The 24,483-nt window shown below is 35.0% G+C and overlaps 1 protein-coding gene across 2 annotated transcripts; it reads right to left on the bottom strand.

The window, feature by feature from the left end:
* Window positions 1-356: 356 nt before the first annotated feature.
* Window positions 357-13,500, bottom strand: LOC147404481 (F-box protein At3g07870-like). 2 transcript variants are annotated; one of them, XR_015177791.1, is made up of 3 exons: window positions 12,195-13,500; window positions 6,534-6,641; window positions 357-566 (listed from the first exon to the last, which is right to left on the bottom strand). XR_015177791.1 is itself a non-coding variant. In XM_086440466.1 (2 exons), the coding sequence occupies exon 1, from the start codon at window positions 13,346-13,348 to the stop codon at window positions 12,242-12,244; it is 1,107 nt and encodes a 368-aa protein (XP_086296592.1). In that variant the 5' UTR covers window positions 13,349-13,500; the 3' UTR covers window positions 357-566; window positions 12,195-12,241. The 2 variants fall into 2 exon arrangements, 1 of the variants encoding a protein (XP_086296592.1); XM_086440466.1 differs by lacking the exon at window positions 6,534-6,641.
* Window positions 13,501-24,483: the final 10,983 nt, after the last annotated feature.

The raw sequence follows: 24,483 nt of genomic DNA, 5'->3' as shown, positions 1-24,483 counted from the left end.
TTGATGAATGACTGAAAATTTGCTAGGATTCTTTAACTTCTGTGGAATGGACTGTTAAGCATGACTTTTGTGAAGAACAAAAAAAAAAAAAACAATTCATTGAATATCCTATAAAATGAAAAAGGATTTGAGAGTGTTGTGGCGTCCCGCTAAACACTAACACAATGCCTCATGTCAGATCTCGAGACACTAGGTGACGCCTCGAAATTTCGGCATGATCTCTTCTGTTTATGTTAGCATTTCAAGGCATTCAACCTGCACCTGATAAACGACATATATTATCCTGCATATATATATAATACAAACGGAAACTTATATACATCTAATAACATACGATAGATCAGAATGCGGAAGAATAACCAAAATAAAGGATTATATAAACATTCATCACTCTAACAAAAGTCATAACGCTCAATACAATATCTATAATACTCTTGGACAAATCAACACCACTAGGGGGTATAACCCTAGTACTCACCAGATAACAGACTCTGTTCGTCTATCTGACCTACCAAATAGTCCACACTCGCGTTCTACACCTGCCTCGCAAAGTTCCGGATCTGAAACTAAAAAAATGAAGAAAGAAGGGTGAGTAACAATGGTTACCCAGTAGGCAAGCAACCAATTTCTGTCAATAACCTCTCCTAACATGAACGAATAAGCATACTGAATCATTTTAAAATATGCAAAATTTAAAAAAGAAACTACGATTAACTGGTACATATAGTCAGGGATGAGCAACTAAATATTTTAAAACTCACATTACATCTATCAGTAGTACTCACTATAATATTTTCTTTTTATACAAATCTAATTGATCAAATAGAAACATTAAACATGCATTTCATTTTATATATCAACATAAGGCAACATATACATAATACACAACGGTGGAGTTGTGGAATTAGAGAGTTGGGATTCACGACTGGATCGCTCCCAGTCGGGACATGATATTTCATATTTTATTGACTTTTAGTTCCTAATTTTGTAGTCGATCGCTACACTTACCACACTTGGTTGACTATTTATCCGGCTCAAGATGATATGACGCACTATCCCTTCAAACATTCACAGACTCTTTAACAGCTCACAAAATAGCTACATATATATAGGGAAATGTTCAACAACAAACATTTTGGCAAAACATTTTTCAAAACATGGGTTAGAGGTTTTGGAATTGGATGATTTTTAGTGAGGATGATCTCTACGGTAAGGAGATCATCCTCATCAAAAATCAACCCATTCCAAAACTTCTAACCCCATCAAAAATAGTTTACAAAAAACGGACGGTCCACGATTTTTCTCAACTTGTAAACTGGGGCTAGAAGTTTTGGAATAGGCTGATTTTTGGTGAGGATGATTTCCTCACCATCGAGATCATCCTCACCAAAAATCAGCCCATTCCAAAATCTCTAACCCATGTTTTGAAAAATGTTTGTTGCTGAACGGGACCCATATATATATTATTTTCATTTGAAAACAAAAGAGAAATTAACAATACAAGGTTGAGAATGGATATCCAGTTTCCTACCATGCAACTGTGGCCACCTGGCTTAAAATAAATAACGGAACGGAAAAGTAAACAGCGTATCACGCTAACAGAAAGTAGATAAACATGCAACCAGTAACATTATCCCTAGATATTCGTTCACCAACCTACACACAATACAACAATGTAAAATGCAGACATCACCCCTCGGGTCTAACTATGACATTTTACCATTTCATACCTTTTTTCGATTTTTATAGTTTTCAATCTCTCAAACAAAATATCCACTTTCTGATATTCAACTCAATATGAATTCGTTGAATATTAAATCATTTTTCCAACTATAAAATTCATTTTTATCAATAACAGTGAAAAAGTATAAAATTTAGTTCAAAACGGGGTCCGAGCGGTGCACAAGACCCAATTGACGGAAATAACCCGGTGAAATATCCTACCACGTATAATTTGTTATAAAACATAATTAAACATATCAAATATGCAAGTTCTAGCGTGAATTTGAAATAACGAAAAAAAATTCTATATTTTGAAAATATATAACAAATTTCTGATAAAATTCTAAATGCAATTTTCATAAATCTATGGTTATCGATAGAGATTGAGAGTCCTTACTATCTCTATGCGAGATGATCGAAGCGTGTGCGTGGAAATCGAGACAATTGACATGGAAATCGAGACAGACCGAACTTCAAGACGGTTGATTTTTAAATCTGACCCGGTGATTTCGAAGATCTCGACACCATCGTCCTTTCTCCCTTTTATGACGGAGGACGGTTTGACCCCAAAACAGGCGAAATCCGAGGTCAAAGTTTCGAAACTGCTGTATATATATACGGTTGATTTTTTTTTTTATGATACGAGGTGAAAGAGAAGAGGAAACGAGAAAATTTTGGGTAGGTTTTGTAGATGTCGAAGCTGCGGACCTTTTCTCCTTTGGCGTCGAAAGTCAATGGCGAACCGTTTGCAGCGAATCAGAGTTTAAAAATAAAAATTTTAAAAAAAAAACAATTTTTTTTTAATAAGTCGTGACTGATTTTTTGGACGACTTTGGAAGATTAATAGTGTTTTTATAAAAAAAAAAATTTTATTTATATAAATGTGGGATGAAATCGGTATTTTTCCTATTATTTCGTTCGACGATAACTTGACCGTTCGAGCTCCAAAAGTAACGAGTGAATACTCTATTTTATATAATTTTTCGTTCCGGATCTAATGGCGTGGTCAATTTCTACGAATTCTGTCTCAAACAAAAATTTACATTTTTGGCTTGATGTGACCCTAAAATTGACGTCATTTTCGTTTTTGACAATAATTTGACTTTTTGGACTCCAAAAATGACAAGTAAATAGTCCATGTTCAATAAGTTTTCGTTACGAACCCAATGGTATGATCGAATCTTAACAATTCTTTCTCTAACAAAAAGTCATTATTTTAGCCTAATCTAACTCGATAATCAAGGATTTTGCAACTTTTCTGTTCAGACTCGCATTTAAGCGTACTTACAGGCTAAAGTATGTTTTTCAATCATTTTGAATCTCATGGTGAGGTCAGATTCCATTAAAAATGATAAAAACCATCATAAACTTTTACCCCTAAGTCCCACTTTCAAGATTTTCTCAAAATTCCATTATTTATTTTTCCTCGAAATACGAATCAAAAACTTGGGGTTTTACATTGCTCACAAATATATATATTCTAAAATTTATAACCCTAGTTTATAAGTTAAAAAATTGTGGACCATCAATTTTTTACCGTTAATTTGTAACCACTTTTCACGGGGTTAGAAGTTTTAGAGTGGGCTGATTTTTTGTGAGGAGGATCTCCTCGCCATAAAGATCATCATCACAAAAAATCAACGCATTCTAAAACATTTTAGCCATATAAGACAAAACACTTTGGTTATAACTTTGGCTCTTGAACGTTACCCATATATACATTTATATTGTCGTTACACCCTTACAACATAGGGGAATGAACGGCTAAAAACTCAGCCTCGTTCTCCCGAACGGGGGCGAAGTCGATGCAAGTATGTATGATTCCGCCGATTCTGACCGTTCTCAATCACCGCGTGCCTTACGAATTTAGGGGAGGCCGAGCCCGTTCAGACGTCTAACAAGCCTTCTGATCAACCTCGCCAACCGCCCCTTCTTCTTCAGTAAAGCCGACCTCTTCTTCGTCCGTGATGGACGTTGCAGATCAAAAGTGGAAAGATGTTGGGGTTCCGTTGACAAACTCCCACACAAAGATCCAGACAAATCGTCTAGACCGTCAAATCTTATTCAATTTAGGATAATCCTATGATGGAGAGCGAATAAAACTCTTTATTTCACTTAAAAGTTTATGAAATTGCAACTACCTCCATGAAATTGCAATTACCTCGCCGTGAGAAAATCAAAATCTCAAACCCAATTCATTGTCTTTCTTCACAGAAACCCTAACCCCTCTCTTGCGATTTCCTTGATCTCACCCTCCACCCATCTTCATCCCCGCTCGAGTTGATTTACAAGGTTCAGGCGACGACAACGACACATGTGGCAACCTCTATCTTCATCTTCTTCTTCCTCTAACCATAACCCTCTTAAATCGCAGCCACGCCCTCTATCTTCATCGTCTTCTTCCCTAACCATAACCCTCTCAATCACAGCCACTCACTCTATGAGCTGCAAACTTTGCGAACTTCTGCGAAAATTTTCTAAAACTTCAATGATTAGATCTTTGCATTTTATTCTTTGTTATTTTGATCTCTATAACTATTATTTCTCTTAGTTTTGAAGATCTTATGGAATTTCTTTTTCTCACCTGTTGTACTTAGAATCTGAATGGAACTTAAATTTTTATATACCCCAACTCTTTCCAAATTTTTTGTAATTTTTTTAAGAATTTTCTTGAAGGTTGACAATTGAGCATTGAATGTTAGTGTTGATTTTCTTGTAGATACAAAATTTTAATTTGTAATTTTTATGGACTGAAATTTTTAGAAGTTGGACTATCATTAAACAAAATGCTATTGATTATCGATAGCTATGAGTTCTCCGTTTTTGAACAATATGAGAAATGTTATATGAGATTATTTTTTAATTTGTGTTCTTTTTTTATTTTTCCAACTCTTGACCTGTCTTAAATATGCTGGTTGGATATCTACACGTTTCCATTCAAGTAATTGATAACAAAATTTGAGATCTATGAACAATTAGCCTAACAGTTCCTGTTAACTATAGATATTTTCAAGCATGCAGAAATCGCTAATCCTTGCCTAGTTAGCAAGCGGTTTTAACTATGACATACTCCTGGATGATTGATAGTATCTTTGAGGAGCTCCAAACACAAAAGTGAAATTGAAATGGCTATAAACAGTGGCATTATTGACTGTTTCCTGTCCCCAATATACAAGTTTGATTTATGTACTTATTCATTGCATGGGTTATGCTGTCGTCCTGCTGAGTATATATTAGAATACATCTGAAGAATCACATTGGATGTGCAATTTAGATCAAACCCGTTTCAGTAATTGGACTGTTTATGGTTTTGAAAGGGCAAATTTAACAACTTGACACATCTAATCTCTTTGTATACCCCCTTCTGTGTTGCTAGATTAATGTCACAATTTATTCTTATAGTCGCAATTTCTCAATTGACTTTTTGAGTAAACCTTGGGAGTTCAAGGATGTGACAATATATCCATGTTTAGTAGAAATCCTTGGGGTGTTGACATGAGTGTGTTACTTGCAGCAGTTGATCAATTACTTTTCTCATGGATCTGATTGGCATTGACAAGTGTAGAAACGTTCCCATTTGTGAAAATCCGGGATCATCATCAACAATCCAAGTAGGTAGTGAGGAACCTATTGACTCTCAAAGTCCAAATAAAGATATTCAAAAGTTAAATACACCATATGTGGGGATGTTGTTCGACTCAATTGAGGAAGCAAAAAAGTACTATGAAGATTGCGGCGGGAAGGGTTTTGCATTTGTGTACGGAGTTTGAAAATACTATGGGATTCAAATGAGGTAACTGAAATGACATATGTTTATATACACAAAAGCAAACATACCCCGATGGTGAAAGAAGACACAGTGACAGATGGGAATGCAAGGGGGAAGAAGAAATTGCTCCACTTGTAAATGTGGATGTGAGGCATACATTCACATTATATTCTACAAATATACAACAAAATGGAAAGTGTCGCTTTTCAACGATAATCAACAAAAGAAAACACAGTTAATTTTATCTAAAAAAAAACAAACCAACCAAGGGTTTTCTGAAAAATAAGACAAAACACTTATAATATCAATAAACTATTGAGGATGAAAGACAGATTACACATAGTTCTCTTTATAGAATCATAGACATTTCTAAATTAGTTTCTCTTTCCCAATTAAATTATTCACATTGAAGATGAACTAGATGTGTTCTCTTTACTAACATTGCGATATAGGTAATAAGCTAGAATTCTTTGAGGGTAGAAAGATAGGGTTTAAATGTCAATGAAGGTAATGAATTCAACCTAAGAACTTAGGTCTTAGCTAGGTTCAATCTAAACTCTATAAACTAAATTGTGAAACAAAGGGCAAAGGTCAAAAAATTGCCTAAACAAATAATTTTTATGAAAAGTTAAGGTAATGGATCTTTAATTTAGTTTTCATTACATAGAATAAAGCAAGAAAAATCTAATTGAGAATATATAGTCTAAAAAAGGAATGGACCATAGACTTAGCTAGAGATTAGAAAATCCTCTTTAAAGTATGTAATAGGATTCTTTTCTTGAACATAAACAATAAGAAAGCACATGAACTTCACAAACTCAAGAACTGCACAAAAGAAAAGAATATCAAGTAATCACTCACCCATCATGCTCTAGAGATTCATCACTTCTTCAAAGCCCAGTCATAGAATATTGAATTACATAGTTTATAGAATAATAAGTACTGAAACCACCAAAATATTAAGCAAGAGAAAATAATAGTAAAGAAAACACATCTAGTTCATCTTCAATGTGAATAAATTAATTGGGAAAGAGAAACTAACTTAGAAATGTCTATGATTCTATAAAGAGAACTCTGTGTAATCTATCTTTCATCCTCAATAGTGCAATCAGGTGCCAACCAGATGGGATCTCTTTCTCATCATCAACACCTGCAAGTCTCCAACTAATAAAGCCAAGCAAAGGGATCTCTCCCCACAAAGTACAAATTACAAGCTCCAAATGCTTTTATACTACGTTTAAAATTGGCTCGAAAGGGATAGAAAACAAAGGTAAAAAAGTTCCATTCCTCCTTTTCTGTTTTTTTTTTCCCGCTAAACTCTAATCAAAGAAGACATCTCCGTCCGTAATTTATGTTCATCTCCTTCCATCCATTTCTTTTATGTTGTTTTAGATATACTATCTATATCGCGATTGTTGGTCTTTGCATTTCGGATACTCAACAAAAGTCGAGTCAAGTGAGGTTACTCCTCTTTCAACATAGAGAAGAAATGGAGAAGATGCGTAATAGCAGTCGAGGGAGTTAGTAGAGCCATATTTCTCTGGCTCCATCGTTAAAAAACGTAACATATATTTTGTGAACGAAAATCCAAACCTGAATGTAATACTCAAATTTGTTGAGGCATGGATCGTAGTTTGTAGAGGAAGTGGCTGCGATTTGAAAGGGTTATGGTTAGGGGAAGAAGACAATGAAGATAGAGGTTGCCACCGTCGTCGTCGCCTAAACCTTGTAAATCACGTCGAGTGGGAATGAAGATGGGTGAGAGGGTCAGATCAAGGAAATCACAGGAGAGGGATTAGGGTTTTTGTGAAGAAGAGAATGAATTGGGTTTGGGATTTTGACTTTCTCACAGGGAGGTAATTGCAATTTCATAAACTTTTAAGTGAAATAAAGAGCACTTGGTGTTTTATTCGCTCTCTACCGTAGGATTATCCTAGATTGAAGAAGATCCAATGGTCTAGACGATTTGTCTAGATCTTTGTGTGGGGGTTTGCCAAAGGAACTCAACCATAATATATATATAATGGAGTGAAATAAGACTTGTATTGGTTGATATTGTTGTTTTGTGCCAAAAATGATGTAATTCCAATCAATTGGAAGTCTAGACCAAGGTGAGACTCCATTGATCTGATTTCCATTATATATGTGACTCAGTAAATTATTGCCCGTCACATATGCATCCTCAAATTTTGTTTTTTTTTTTATTTTTTATTTTTGTTAGTTTGTGTGTGTGTGTGTGTGTGTGTGTAGAGGAAGAGTGAGAGAGAAGGACAGGATCACCAGCCAACTATATGGCCAACAATAAAGCCAACACATTTTTAAAATATGGGTCAGAATACTTCTAACCCCATCAAAAGTGGTTTACAAAAAATGGATGGTCAACATTTCTTCAACTTGTAAAGTGGGGTTAGGTGTTTCAAAATGGGCTGATTTTTGGTGAGGCAGATCTCCACACCAAAAATCAGTCCATTCCAAAACTTCTAATCCATATAGGACAAAACATGTTGGCTATATCACCTGGCGAACCTGACCCATATATATTACGATGCAATAATTACAGTCCTAACCAATTCAATGCATAGTGGAATCTGCTAATTAATGATGTCTCAAGCAATCACAGAAAATTTCTCAAATCTGAGAACAAGGTCAAGCAACTAATATTATGGGACCTCTTCTCATAAATTCAAGCACTGGTGAAGTTGGGGGGGGGGGGGGGGGGTGTTCCTCATTTTATGAAGCAACTGATTCTTCTGACTGCTTCCCACAGATACTCCAAGGAATAGTGAAGGCTTCCTCGTTTTATGTCCTTTTAACTCCAAAAACAATGAGTTCAACAGAAACGATGACTTGGAAGTCCATGATAAGGATTCAAAATGTGGCTGACAAATTCTTTGTTTTCAATCAAAAATTTGACCCAAAAAAATATGTTCATGTATGATATTACAGTGCATGATCGGAAAAATCACCAAGAAAATGAAATTAAAGAGCCATACATGATATAGTTATGCATGAAAATAGTCATGTTTATGATCCTTTGAAGTATAGATAGAACTTTTAAAGAAAGACATGATGCTCCAAATGTATTTAAAACATTGATGAAAGTGCAATAAATGGTTTTGAACAGGACATATTAATCTTATCTAGAGTTGGACAGTTCATTTTTTTTTCCATCTTCTCATTATGGCCTCTCCGTTATAAAGGCATCCTTGGACTCACAACCACTAGCGCCACAATCTAATAAAAGAACCATGGAAACTACTAAACATGGAGAAACATATTCTTATGAACCCAACCCAACTCGGCTGGATAAATGAGACTTCCTCATTTCATGTCCAATTACAATTTTACTCCAAAACCATAGATAATCTAACAGATTTGAGGATTTGGTGATCCATAACATGGCTAACCAAAAGAATTTTAACAAGTCATGTTAAAATTTAATGTTGCTGATATTTATATAAGAGAGAGAGAGAGAGAGGGATTGCAACAGAGATGAATTGTTACTGGTCAATAATATATCAACATAGGCAAGAAGAATCATAATTTTTTGGTGTTGACGAAAAATAAATATTGAAATGTCTGCCTTGCTACATGCAAAACCATTATGAAGAAGAAATCAACTAAAATGATCAAACCATGCCCGTGGTGCTTGTTTCAGTCCATAGAGAGCCTTATGAAGACGACAAACATGATGCGGATAATGCAGGTCTTCATACCCAAGAGGTTGAACCACAAAAACATTTTCACGAAGAACGCCATGGAGAAAGGCGTTTTTAACATCAAGGTCATGGAGTGGCCAGTCATGAACAATGCAAGAGAGAGCACCAAACAGAAGGTTGTAGCTTTAACAACTAGACCAAACATTTCATCAGAGTCTAATCAGTGTTGTTGATTATACCCTTTAGCAACGTGCCTGGCTTTGTATCTTTCCACAGATCCATTAAGATTTAATTTAGTTTTAAAAATCCAACGGCAACCAACAAAATTTATATGAGGTTGGCATTGTACCAAAGACCAGTGAAGTGCACAAATTTCCTCATCCATTGCTTTTTTTCAATGTGGATGTTTTGAAGTAGAAAGAAAACCTTTTAGTACTTTGGTGGCGAGGAGAGCAATATAATGATGTATAGATGAATGAAAAAAATTCAGCATCACATATTGGTATTAGATGACAGGTGACTAGATTACCTTAGTGTTTTGTTTTGGAGCGAGAAGTAGAACTAAGGTCATAGTCAACAAAATGAGCAAGCATACAAGCAAGACGAACGGGGCATTGATCTTGGACTGATTGGGGTACTATAGGAGTGATTGTTTCTTCTTGAAGAGCATAGTCACCAAGTCAGGGTTCGAGAATAAGTCGGTAAGGGAAAAAGTTAAAAAAAAAAAAAACAAAAATATAGAAAAAAAAAAATCGAGAGAAAATTGGGAAAAAATCGAAATAGTGTTAACACATTTTTTCTACTAAGTGATGTTATCATTTATATCATCAAATCTTATTTTAAACTTAAAAATAAATGCTCTTCGTAAAAACCCTTTTAAAATAGCTTGCTCAACAAAAAAAATCACATTTTTTTTGTTTAAATCACGACTTTTTCAAAAAGTCATGATTTAATCACCAGTCTTTAAAATCGCGATTTAAACACGATTTTTTGAAAAAGTCAGCGACTTTGGTGACTATGTTCAAGAGGTGTTGGAAGTGAGGAGTCTTATCATGGATTGATGAGATAAAGATAGTGTTGGAGGAGAAGTAGAATGTGCAGAATTATTGCTATGTGTGTCAACATATTTATGTGAAAGCATGGTATCATCTAAAAAGGGACGTCGAATGAAAATTGAGGACTTTCTTTAATGCTCATTCATAGAAGATGTTGTAGATTGTTGCAATGTTGATGGTTGTTCGTGTGCTGATTGTTCATTCTCCAATGTTGTAAAAATGGGATCTGCTGCTTCGAAAAAGTGCTCCTCACTCCTCTGCGATAGCACCAGTGTGGTACCTTCAAATAATCCTCTGACAATCAAGTTAGAGTTGCTGAAAGGGTTAAGTATTAGCTCAAATCTCAAGGGAACCAAAAAAAGATCCCTAGCTTTGGGTCATCCCTTGAATATATAGTATCTCCCCCGGATTAGGGTTTTCCCTTTATTCAGGATTTGATCATGGGGGATCTCATGATCACAAGAATCCTAAACTGAATTGGAATCTTCCTTATTGTGCTTCAGAATTCTTAGGATTTCTCCTAGAATCTTGGAGCTTGATACGCTTGTTATAGGGTTGTGCGAATATACTGATTTAGTCTGCCCTGCCAGTAGGGCAGACCTCTATCTATGTTATGCCCTTCTATTGAGTAAGACTGGATTATTAACCTGCTCTGAGTACCACTTGCTCTAAGCAGTTGCTTTTCTACTCTTTAGCCCATGCTTTCATCAGGACACGTGTAGGATCCTGATGAAATACTGATTTTACCCTTTACAATTACTTTTTAGCTTTGTGTTTTATTTTCTCTCAAGCTATTGAATCTATCGATTTTTATGTGTTCCATTAAACACAATCTCTTAATTCCTTTCGAATCTATTGATTCACAAGGTTCTGCTACATCATAGAGCCTTACAAATAGTTTTAAACTTACGTGCATGATCAGAAATGGTGAGATCACCACAACGAAGAAATTGCAACTCCTCTCGTAATTGCAATTCTCTGCTAATAGAGGAATGGGAAAAGATTTGTTCAAAAGTTTGCCACACATCCATTGAGCAAAAGAGACCAATCACTTCACTCATAACCTCTTCGGAAAGAGAGTTCTAAAGAAGAGTAAAGACAAGTTTGTCGATAAGCATCCATTGTTGAAGATCTAGATTGGGTATTCCTGATCCAGTTTGAGGTTGTGGAGGAATGGTTCCATTAATAAAACCAGAAGTTTTGGCTTTCAAGAAGAGATACGAATTGGGTTTTCCACAATAAATAATTAGTTGTGGAAAGTTTCAAGGTGATAAGGGAAGCCATGTGAGAAAATGAGAGAGTAGTGTTTGAAGGGGGAAGAATCGAAATCATTTCAATTCTCCAAGATTGCAGGCATTGAGAGGATTATTACTGGATAGATGTTAGCCTTACTGGATACCATAAAAGAATTTTAACAAGTTATGTTAAATTCAATGTTGCTGGAATTTATATGTAAGAGAGAGAGAGAGATGGCCTGACAGAATTTGGAGTGTGTCTCTTGATGACACTGCACAAATAAAATGCTTGCTTATAATAACTTTCTTACTAGAAGTTACAAACTCTTGTCTTTGAAAAACAAGTGTAAAGATATTAAGACCAATTCACAAGAGTAAATTGTAGAATGGAAAGGTGTCCAAACTGTTGTAAATATAAACTCAGATGTGGCTGAATTTGTAGAAGTGCCAAAAGGTTACTGCCCCTGTTCTTGTATCATCTAACACAAACAAATTCTATTTTTCATCTGAACTTCACCTCATCAAAGAAATATAATAATTAAGATAATAAAGCATGGCCATAAAAAGCACCAAGAAAATGAAATTGAAGAGCTATGTACAATATAGTTATGCATTCAAGTAGTCACGTTTAAGGTTATTGAAGCATAAATAGGAATATAAAAGTAAGACATGATGCTCAAATGCGTTTAAACCATTTATGAGATAGCTATAATGTCCTCATTGTTAACATTGACTAGGATAGATCATCGTTTACCTTATTCAATATTTCTTCCTTTCTTTTTCTTTCCATTTTCATCTTCATCACCACTTCTCTGGTACAAAAGCATCCTTAATCAAAAGAAAGCTAGCCACATAAGGAACTGCTTCGAGGATTTGTGGAAGGCCATGAATTCCGAAATCCTTAAACCTTTTGCTTTGAGGATCATACGAGAATAATCCCGTAAAACTTAATTGCAATAGAATTTTGCCATCCTTTTGTATGCCCAAGGTTCGTAGTTCTTCATTATCATGCCTTTTAATAACAAACTCTTTAGTCCAAGACTTTCCCACGTCGTAATCTTTCATTACCCATACCTCAGCACTTTCCTTACAGTCATCATCAACCAAAGAAAGACACCCTCCCAATGATCCCAAATAAATGAAAGAAGGACCCTTGCCAACAACAGAGGGAGGAGGCTGAATCAAGCGGACCTTTTCATCTTCCATATTGATAGCAATGATATAATCAAACTCCAACAAACTATTAATATGCAACCAATGTAAATTTCCATTAACAAAAACACTCGAACCCACACAATTATTCTTTGGGATAGAAGCAATACTTCTCCAAGAATCAGTGCCAAGTGTATGCACCTCAACCTCTGAGGTTCCATTATTTCCAACAAATCTCATTCTAACGACCTTGTACTCTTTCTTTTTGGGATCGAGACCAAACCCAAACAAATTACCATTAACCTTACCAAAGGTGTCATTGTCGGGAAGCTTCATGTACTCTCCGGTTAGAGGATTGCATATAAATATGCTTCGATAATTATAACACGGATCTGCTAAGCAAAGAAATCCATTACAAGAACCTATTATCCTAAATTTTGGGAGCCAAGATTTAAATGGTAAATTACTAAGTTGAATTGCAACATCACAAGTCTCCAAGTCTGGTATAACGTACAATAATTTGGATTCTAGGGTTTGAAGGATGAGACCAGAGATTTCGTTTCGAGAAGATTGAGCCAAGTGCATGTTAGCAAGGCGAGATTCATTAACTAAATTGCGCCAGGTTGAGCATACACACCTACTTTGAAAGAGAGAATTAATGGGTAGTCTTGAGAGGATTTCCTGGATCACCTCTGGTGGGAGTTCTTCCATCTTCCTCACTGCAGATCTGCTCTGTAGGTCTAGGGTTTTTTCCATCCGTGTGTAGGGGGGTGAGGGGGGAAAATGAAAAAGGAGAGAGAGAGAGTTGCAGTCCGGCTCTGTTGTGGAAGACTATCTCTTGCTCTATGTTTCCTACTTCCGTCTTCACTTCGAGCTTCAGAGACCTTGAAACATGGTTTTCAAAACTCGATTTCTCGTCTCGTCTATTTAAAGAGACCGAGTTGTCTCAGACAAGTCAACTCGTTTCGCACCGCATAGACCATTTAACTTGGTTTATATAGATTTATTCATATATTATTTACTAGAAAATAAGTATGATTTTTTATATATAAATAAGGTAGATTAGACAACAAATGATAATAAAAAATAAAGAAAATTGAATTTTCTTTCTCCCCGAAGTGAAGAGATTAAGAGAAAAATTCTTTTAAAATATTTTATAATTTTAATTATGTCTCTAGATTTCTTCTAAGATATTTTAAAATTTCAAAGCTATCCCAATTTCTCTCCTCCAATTCAAACATGATGAGAGAAATTAAGTTTTTTTGTCTCTTAATGAGTTTCTCTTCTCTCCACTTCTCTCAATCCAAATATATGATTTTAAGATCATGTTTTATATATATAAAAATATTTAAATTTTAATCAAATTTATTATTTGAATCAAAATATATAAAATTTTGGTTGATTAGGCAAGATTTTCAAAATAGTATCTGAATCATCTCATTTATCTCGCAAAATGATTTGAAGTATGAGACGTCGTATAAAACTGGCTCATTGTTGAACGTTATTGAGATAACTCAAACGAGTCATCTCAATCTCGAATCAGATTTAAAACCATGCCTCGAAAACTCTCCCCCAAAAAACACGTGGGTTGTTATTTATTTATCAAAAGGACACGTGTTGCATTCTCCTCCATTTGGCACAAGCTTAATCTGTTCTTTGGTGCATGTAACCCATGTTTAGGGCTGGCAGTGGATCAGTTCGGTACCAGCTCAATACCAAACCAATCCAAATAATTTTATGGCAAATTTATCAAAACATGCATCACATTTCAACTATTTACCAAAACGATAAATTGTAGCAATTAATTCCGAAAACAGTAATTTTACCATTTTCGGAATTAATAGTTTTTATCAAAATGGTTAAAACAATAAAACGTAAATTTTTTTTACTAAAAATATATATTTTTCATTTTTTTGACTAAAATTATGAAAAAATCATCTCCTCTTTCATATTTCTATTTAGTGTTAGGAAGATTAAAAAGAAGATAAAGATTCACTTGGATTTTAATTTATTTCTAAGGTTAAATTGGTAAATACATATGTAAAATAAAAAGGGTATTTTCGATAAAAAAAATTTACATTTTACTGTTTTTACCATTTTGGTAAAATATATTAATTTCGAAAATGGTAAAATTATCGTTTTCGGAATTAATTACTACAGTTTACCGTTTTGATAATTAATTATGAAAAATTGTACTGTTTTGATAAATTTCTCTAATTTTATTATATGATCCGGATTCGATTGGATCGGATCACTAAATTATTTATTCAAATCGGATCCGACTATATAGTCAATCAATAGATAACCGATTCGAACCGTAACCAACCAAACATCATTTTGAATGTAGGAACTGAAAGGTTCATTGATCCAAACTGATCCCATTGAAAGTCCCAAATTTTGCAAGCTAAATATGTGCCACATGGCAATCAAGGCGTACAGGTGTTAGTTTACAATCTAACACCTACGAGTACTTGATCTAGACCCTTGAACAAGTATGTGCTTCTGTTTTGCTTGAGAGAGAGAGAGAGAGTGACCGGACCGTTCGTTTGCAGGGGTCTTCCGGTGGTGGTGGTTTTGGCCGTTGGTGGATCTGTTATTGCCGCACCAACTTTTACTAATGCCACACCATTTCCCCTATGTAAATCAATTGGTGTGGCGTTAGTAAAAGTTGATGTGGCACTAGTAACTCTCTAAAAAATTATAAATTTTTTATTTGATCAGGATTTTATCAGATTGGATTAAGGGTGATCCAAAAAATATTTGATTCGACAATTTCTAATTCGAATCCAATCTGAAATTCAAAAGTTAGATCTGAATCCTATTTTTAGGATTAGATGTCGAATAAAAATCGGATCATTGCCAGTCCTACCTTTGTATGTGCGATTATGCATGAGATGGGTTGTATGGATGGAAGGACCACCTTCCTATATGGACCAAATGTTCATGTAGCACCCAATACAATGATTGAGTAACATTGGATCACAAACCATAAAATTCTAAGAAACTTTTTAAAATAAATTTAAAAATAAAATTTGTTTTCACTATAAATTTTAATTTTAAGCTTAGGATTCCAAAAACCAACTATTTTCAAAGCCTTAAATTTGACCCAAAAACAAAAATCAAAATTTTCTTTCGATTTTTTCAAATCTAATATGAACCATTAAATATAGAAAATCAATAAGAGAACATTTGTTTGTGTAATTAACTCATATGTTCAGACACAATTTGAAAGAAAAATACTAGAAGAAACATAAATTTGTTTGAAAATTGGAGAACAAATCTAATCTAAGTCACTATTATATTGATGATGGTTAGATATATTCAAAATCAATTGAAAAACATTAGAAACATTTAGAATCATTAATGCAATTACAAAATATTTTATAAGAGATCCTAATCAATGTAGGGATAAGCCTTCAAAAGTCCTAACAAATTTAAAGTGTCCAAAATTACATGACGTTATGTGGTATAAAGATGTTTTCTTAACCAAGATTATGCTCCGAAATGAATGAAATCAAAGTTTTTGAAAAGAAAAATTTATTACAAAGCTTCCCACTTTATTTGCTAATAAAGTACAAACAAAGTTAAGAACATACAATGATGGTACAATCCTGTATGATGATCTAATTTATGGGCAACTCATTTCTACAATAAATACAGTTGACTTACAATTATGTAAAGATTTACGTCTCCAACAAAAACTCAAACATGACAAGTATTCAAGTAAAAAAGATTTTGGAAAATTTTGGGAAGATTGTGATCTTCCACCATTATGACCCACTTCCAAACGTCCAAAAAATTTCTCACGGGCGAAGAGATACAATAAAGATAAATATAATTCCCAACCTTATAAGAATTTTAGGTCTTTAAGTAAAAAATTCCTAAGTAATACAAACAAAAGATCCTATAAACCAAAAGGTAATTTTGAACATCCAAAGAAACAACACAATAATAATAATCAGTATAAAAACATTTCAACATACTACAAATGTGGAAAAGTAGAAAGTCTTGTTCAGGAAATAAATGGGTTGCTCTGTTGCTGTCCCTATTTTGACCAAGACTGAATTGAATGCGCATTCAAAAATGCCCAGGTACTACTCAAGCTCCTTTCCTACTTTTGATTTTGAGAGGATTGGTGGTCATCCTAGGTACCTTTTCAACTCAGCAAAAGCATGTTCGCACTCCTCTATCTACTCAAATCTCATGTTCTTTCATAGTAACTGGTATAGAACTCTGCACTTATCTGAAGATCTAAATATGAATTGATTTAGAGATATTACCCTTCCAATTAGCTTTTGGACCTCTTTTTGTGTCTTAGGAAAAGGCATTTTGAGCAATGCTTTAATCTGGCTTGGGTTAGCTTCTATCCCTCTTTTTGTGACCAAGTACCCCAAGAATTTTTTTGATGTGAGTACGAATATGCACTTTTTTGGGTTAAGCTTCATCCTAATATTTCTTACTCATGAGAAGACTTCCTCTAAGTCTGCGATGTGGTCTTCCTTCTTTTTACTCTTTACTAACAAATCGTCGATGTATACTTTCACCATTTTGCCTAATAGATTTCTGAAGAGATCCATCACTAATCTCTGGTAAATTGCCCCTGCGTTCTTCAGCCCAAAGGGCATGACCTTATCATAGTAAAATCCCTGTTTAGTGATAAAGGTAGTCTTCTCTTGATCCTCAGTGCTGAGTTGAATCTGATTGTAACCATATTAACCATCCATAAATGACAATCTCTCATGGCCTAACGTGGCAATTACCAGTTGATCGATTATGGGCATTGGGAAGCTGTCATTCGAGAAAGTTTTATTCAAGTTTGTGAAATTGATACATACCTTCCCATTCTTCTTTAGTACTGTCACGATGTTGACTATCCAATCAGGGAACTGTACTTTCTTGATGAATCATGCTCTAATCAACTTGTTTACCTCTTCATTTATTAATTTCCTTAGGTGCGGTACTAATCTCCTTGACTTCTATTTTATTGACTCCATGCCTAGCTCAACATTCAAATGATGTTAGATCACTTCAGGGATGATCCCTGGCATTTCTTCTATCGACCAGGCGAAGACGTCCATATTCATTTTAAAATAGTATGTTAGATCATCAAGTTTTATTGGATGTATCTCTACCCTTACTCTGATTTGCATTCATTTCCTGATATCTACTATTTGGACGTTTTCTAACCGTGGGGGTCCTTTCTACTCATCATCCCCCCACTGTAATTATTATTGTTGAGTTTCTCGTTTTGTGCACTCCTCCTGGCCCAACATGCATACTTGGACTGCTACTTGGTCTCCCCTAATGTCCCACATCCCCTACGATGTTGAGAACCTTAAGACGTGGTAATACATCGACGGGACAACCCTTATCTCGTGTGTCCACCATCTGTCTAGAATGACATTATATGGAAAGCTCGCTTCAACGACCATAAACCTAGTCATCAAAATCATAGGTCCTGCCTGCACAGGCAAGACTATTTCCCCCAAGACTGGCTTAACTTTCCATCAAATTTGATCAAGGGAGCTACCATCTGAGTTAGTACATTTCTACTTAACCCATTTTTTGGAAGACTGAAGCATACAAGATGTCAACTGAGCTGTCGCTATCAATCAACACTCTTTTGAGAGTAAATGTGCCAACCTAAAGGGTTACTACCAAAGCGTCATAGTGTGGCCTAACCATGCATTCCAAGTCCTTCTCAGTGAAGGTCATTGTCTACTCGCCATATATGTCGTCCTAATCTGTAGGTCCACTCCTAGTTGTGTAGACGTGTGTGAAATATTCTACTTGTCGTCTCTTTACTCTATCGTTATTCTTATTTTGCCATAACCTCTTGGGTTCCTACTTTAAGACAACATGAATTATCGCTGCCCTTTTGTACTGATTTTTTGCAAGATGCTAGTCTCGCCTTTGATTCCCTTATCGATGACTGTTTGACCTTTCTTTCCTCAACATATCTCCCAACAAACCTTGTTATACCCATCTCTACAACATGTTTCTTAGAGTTTGACACTTGTTGGTAGTGTGACCTCGTACCTTATGAAAGGTGCAATATCTCTCATCTTACTTCATCTGATCTAGAGGAAGTGGCGTTGGCCACTCAAAATAAGGCTCATTTATGATGAGGAACAAGATCTCGCTGGGGGGGCACGGAGAAGTATATCCCTTCTTTCTTTTGTTATTTGCCCTACTCAGGCTTGCTTTTTCATTTTATTCGGTTGTGATTGCTGTTGCATGCTGGGCTTGGCTACCGTGTGTATTACTTTACTTTTTTCAACGAAATTTCGGAGATCATTTTTCGATCAAATGTATTTTTATACTCTTTCGAATAATTCACTTAGCGTTTCTGGCCTCTTCTTCACAAGATATCTGTATAATCCTGAGCTAAATGATAAGGAATTCTTAAATACCACCACTGAAATCCTCTCGTTGCAGCTCTCTATGGCCATGGCTTTTTTCTTGAATCTCATTTTGAACTCTTTGAGACTTTCTCCTTGTTGCATCCTCATATTGAGCAGATCATCCACATCTCCGTCAATTTTCCTGTTGCCAATGTAGTGCGTTACAAAGGTAAAGTAGAGCTCCTCAAAAGAAGTTATTGTCCCATTTGACAGCTTGTGGAACCAAGTCAGGGCATTTTCTCATAGACTAAAAGGAAATAGCCTGCACATCAAGCCTTCATTTCCTTCCCATAAAGTGAGCATCTGTCAAAAGTGGAATAAGTACTCGACTGGATCATTTGTTTCTGAATAGGAGTGAAACGCGGTGGTACAAACTTTTTTGGGATTTCCTTAGACAAGATCTCAATCGTAAAGGGTGATTTCTGAATTCCCCTTACGGCTTGCGTAGTCACCAAGCCAATATCCATACATTTTACTATCTTCTTCTCCTTTCGGATCATATCTCTGACCTCCTTTCGGGTCAAACCCATTACGAGCTCAACTCGAGTTGCTGTGACGGTCACGACTTTAGTATTTTCCCTTTTAATTGGGTCTCACAATTGATAACTGCCTTCTACATTTGAAACGCGATCATTTTTTATAGGAGGTGAGAGATCTCACGATGAGAGATTTTGCCTCTCTTTTTGTTGGTTTTCCATACATCGATTCAATTCTCGGTTCTGCTTGGCTAAGTCGTCTATTTTTCTTTACATATTTTCTTGTTGCTCTCTTATCTTTTTAGTAAAGTCAAAAGATTAGCCTTTACGTTAGGCGCAACATGCGGATTTACCTCAGTTGATCTGGTGGCTCTCGCCATTGTTTCAACAAAAATCAATTTGTAATGGCATTCCCATAAACGGTGCCAAATTTGTAAATGTATAATCTGGTAATACCTTGATTGACTATCCTTTACTGAACCAAAGTAGCTATCATATCCCTTCTGTAAGTAGCGGTGTGGTACTTGCCAATAATCCTTCGATGCTCAAGTTAGAGTTGTAGAGAAAACAATAGTCAAAAAGCAAAAAAATTCAACTTTTTTTTCTTCATTAATTCTTCTATTTATAGATCCTTCATTCGAATTAGGGTTTTCCCCTTAATCAGAATTTGATTACGGTGAATCCCCTGATTCCAAGGATCCTAAACAGAATATGAATCTCTGAGATTGAGTCTGAGATCTCAAGACTCAATACGACGCATTCCAAAATTATGTAGATCTTCAGATCAGGCCTGCCCTGCCAAGTAGACCAGGTTTCCTCTTGCGTTGTCCTACCCTACTAGTTAGGTTAGACACTGCTATCTTGATATACCCTGCTGCTGGACAGGACTGGATTTACTGGCCTACTCAAAGTACCACTTAATCGGCTTGCACATGTGTACGGTCTAGATAATGACCCTCTACAAATCTCAACCACACATCCTCACTATTAAAACGAGATGAAAAAAATTCTCAAAGGAAAAGAAGATTATAACAACTTGCTATAAGATAATGATTTGAATTAAGTTAGATACATATGAAAAGTATTATGTGACAAAGTTTGTCAGTAAACCAAATGACAGGTTTGTTCCTTGACATGAATTGCATTTCAAGATTCTAGAGAAATATTGAACATGGACAAACTACTTTAATCTCTAACTTTGTGAGGATAAGATATTCTCATGTCTTCGTAAAAAGCTTGGAACTAGTCGTAATTAAAGTTTAATTCATATTTACTATAAGAAATTTATCAAAATTAACATTTATATTGTTTTATAGGAAAGAACTGCTTAAAGTCTTTTGATTTAAAGGAAAATATAAAAATAACTAACAATAGTCATCTATTTTCGAGTGAGATTGATACCGGCGAAGAATTGATTATAATTTTCTTTTACTAAATTTGTGATAATGATATAATATGATATTTCAAAAAAAAAAAAATGGAATACTATTTTGTTCTTGAGGTTTGAAAGATATGGAATCTTAAGTTTGAAATTGAGAGTTAAAAAAAATGTCCCAAGTGCTGCATATAGTAGGTATTGGGGAGAAAAATCAATGACTAATTTTTTTTATTAGAGGATGAAATAGGAGGGCATTTAGATCATATTTTGTTTGTATATCAAAAAATATTGAGGTCAAGGAGTGTATATCACCAATTAAAAACACATGAAAGAGTATTTCAGGTATCACAAAAAAAGAAACTAAAGGGATATTTCTAAGTAAGAGTGTCAATGGGTACTAGGTGCCCAATGTTTCTAAAATCAATTAGTCAGTTTTAGGTCTACCATCATAGCCCCAATTTTATTTTTTTTCAATTTTGAGTAATCATTTTATCGAATCCGCTAGTAGATTTGTTTTACTTGTAACTTATTTATAAGAGCATTGATAAGCACAATAAATAAATATATATATATATATATATAAAGTAACTAGAAGTAAATGTACTTTAACAAAAATTGAAAACTAAAAAGATTGTGTACTATTTGTTTTTAATTTTCTCTTCATACAAACCCTTATTCATATCTTACTAATATTTCCTAATCCTTCTCAATCTCAATTGTAGACACCCCAATTTAAACGTGCCCCTACTCGAAAAGGCCCAAAAATATCGATTTTTCAACAAAATTTGTCAATGGACCTCAAAGGCCAAAATCAATGAAAAATAACATTTTGATCGAGTCGAGGCCCCTAAGACCTCTTAATAGTCTAATGGGCCCACCTGAAAATACTCGGTATACTCCCATCTACCCCGGTCCACTCTCAAATCCAAAAATATCAATTTCCCAACAAAATTTGTCAATAGGCCTCAAGGGCCCAAAACATTGAAAAGCGACATTTTGATCGAACCGAGGTCCCTAAGACCTCCTAATGGTTTAGTGGGCCCACCAAAGGGATTTGACCTACCCTATACCTTTCCAACCTTCACTGCTCCGCTCTTGTATCAAGAAATACCTGATTTTCAATAAAATTCTCCAACGGGCCTAAAAAGCCTGACTTACCAACACGTGGCATTTCAACTGATCTAATAATTTAAAAAAATGAACAAAATTAAAAAATGAGACTTAGGACACCTACCACTTCCTCTACCCTCCACTGCTTCACTTCTAAATCCGAAAATACCCTAAGCCCACGTAAGGCCCATAAACCCTCAATCCTCCAAAATCAATCTCTCACATTCCCTCATAACCTAAACTTAATCCCACATCACCTAAAATCTAAAACCAACCTAAACCCTCATAACCATTTCCTAGGTAACCCCTAACCAATTTCTAAAACCCAAAACCTTCATAAAACCTAAGCCCAATACCCTTAAGCCCAAATCTATATCCAATTTATATCTAACCCACAATCATAACCCATAAACCACTACTCATATCAACCAATCACCCTTTTATCATTAAAAGGTGACACATGTCATCATCTCCTCTCACCTCCCTCATCTAATCACCTACCCCCATCACTTTTCTTTAAACAATTCATCTACCATCTCACTTCCCTCCAAAAATCATCTCAACCCATACCCTACCCTAACCTAACCTATCACTCTTCTTTAACATCATCAACCACCTACATTACAACCCATATCCCCTACACCCTAACCCATCACATTTTTCTAAAACACTCCACCAACTCACATCACAATCCGCACCTCCCTCATCATTTTCTTACAAAACCATTCTCATAAAACCAACCCACACTCCTTCTCTCTAATCAAACAACTACCATCACCAATCAATCAATCTCATTACCTCACTCTCTCATATCCATTTGCCACATGTCATCATCCCCTCAATTCTCCCAAAATCCAACCAACCAATCTCTTACAACCCATTACTCTAATGTAAAACACCCTACCTCGTCAACCAACCTAACACTCAATCAAACATTTAACACCTTACATCCCCATTCTCTCCATCAACCATCACTCATTTTACCTCACCAAATACTCTACCCAAATGGATTTGGGTAGGATCTAAACCATTTAGATCTAAATACTACCCATTTCCACTTATTAGACAATTACCCTCCCTTTAACTCCAAATTTCATACCCTCCACCCTAAAAATTCATGCCATTATCTATTATCACAATTCTTCACCCCATTATACCCCTAAAATACCTTCCAAGCACCTATAAATACCCCCATATTCTTCCCAAAAGGAGTTATCAAGTCTTACCAATTTCTCACATACCAATCCTTTCTTCCCAAGTCTCACAACAACAAAAATACTACATTCATCTCAATTCTCTCATTACATCTTCTCTACTTTTTCAATTATACAAAATAAAAAAACAAAAAAAGGGATATTTCCTAAATCACTAAGGGTCTTAGAAGACATTGAAGAAGAAGAAGAAGAAATATTGAAACTTCAAGGTGGGACAAAGCAAATTCCCCCATTCTTCTTCTCTACCTTCTCCATCTCCTTCTTATACTATCCCCCTCCTCTATTTAATTTTGTTTTAGAAGACCTCTAAAATGTAATACTGCCCTCTCTTTTCTCTGGTAGATCGGACTTCGATCCGATCGAAAATATAAGGGTTGTAATCCATTTTAAAATAAAATCAATTTTATCCTTAAATTATTTTTTAGGCAACCGGAACTTGGATCCTTCTCAACTCATGAGAATGGGAGACAAGGATTTATAAGAATCATTCCCTTCAATGGGATGATCCTATAATCAATTCAAAAACAAATCCCTACTTAGGGTACAAACGTACAACACGTGGCACTTTATTTTTTCGCACCTTTTAATCAAAATGACCTAGTTGTGTTGAGGTTATCGTCACTTGACGAGGAGAAAATGATGTCTAACACCTTCCCTTTTCTCCAATCGAGCCGCTTACCCTGATCTTGAGGTTGATCGGTATCTTATCCATCATGAGTCATTACGTGTCAAAAACGACACATTTTGCAAAATATATGCATCGGGTGACCATTCATACCCACTTACAATATGAATGGTAGCGACTCCAAACCTTAGTAGATGTGGCCATCATAATCGAGAACCACATATTTACACCAATCACAAACAAATACTTTAGATTCAAAAAGAATTTAGTGTCAATATAAACCATTGAATTACATTAGGATTGTCAATGTGTTAGTGCCAATTCAATTCCTAAGGTACTTAAAACCATAATCGTTAGTCTATTTTGGGTCTCAGTTCTTCTTGGTTTAGGTTCCAATTCTAAAATGAGTGAAATCAAAACCACCATAAAACATGGGTCTCCATCGATTTTGGTTTTGAAGAATTGAACGACAAAAAAAATCAAGTTCTGAAGAAGTGAACGACAAAAAAAAATATTTTGAATAATTGTAAAACCTTTTTCCTTTAAAAAAATTAACATATTATCTATGAAAAAAATATGAACTTAATTACTATTTTTGTTATTAAAAATATCATTTAATGATTGTTTTAAAATTAAAATTATTTTCTTTATAATTATTAAACTTTTAGAAGAGATGACTCATTT

This window comes from Akebia trifoliata, chromosome 4, assembly GCF_017979445.1.
Source record: "Akebia trifoliata isolate Shusen 1 chromosome 4, ASM1797944v1, whole genome shotgun sequence".
NCBI classification, from domain to species: domain Eukaryota; kingdom Viridiplantae; phylum Streptophyta; class Magnoliopsida; order Ranunculales; family Lardizabalaceae; genus Akebia; species Akebia trifoliata.
Note: the sequence above shows the minus strand (reverse complement) of the source record. Positions and strands in the feature narration are given on the sequence as shown.

Coding starts and splice junctions, on each gene's coding strand:
- LOC147404481 (XM_086440466.1), bottom strand. CDS start 13,348: ATGGAAAAAACCCTAGACCTACAGAGCAGATCTGCAGTGAGGAAGATG.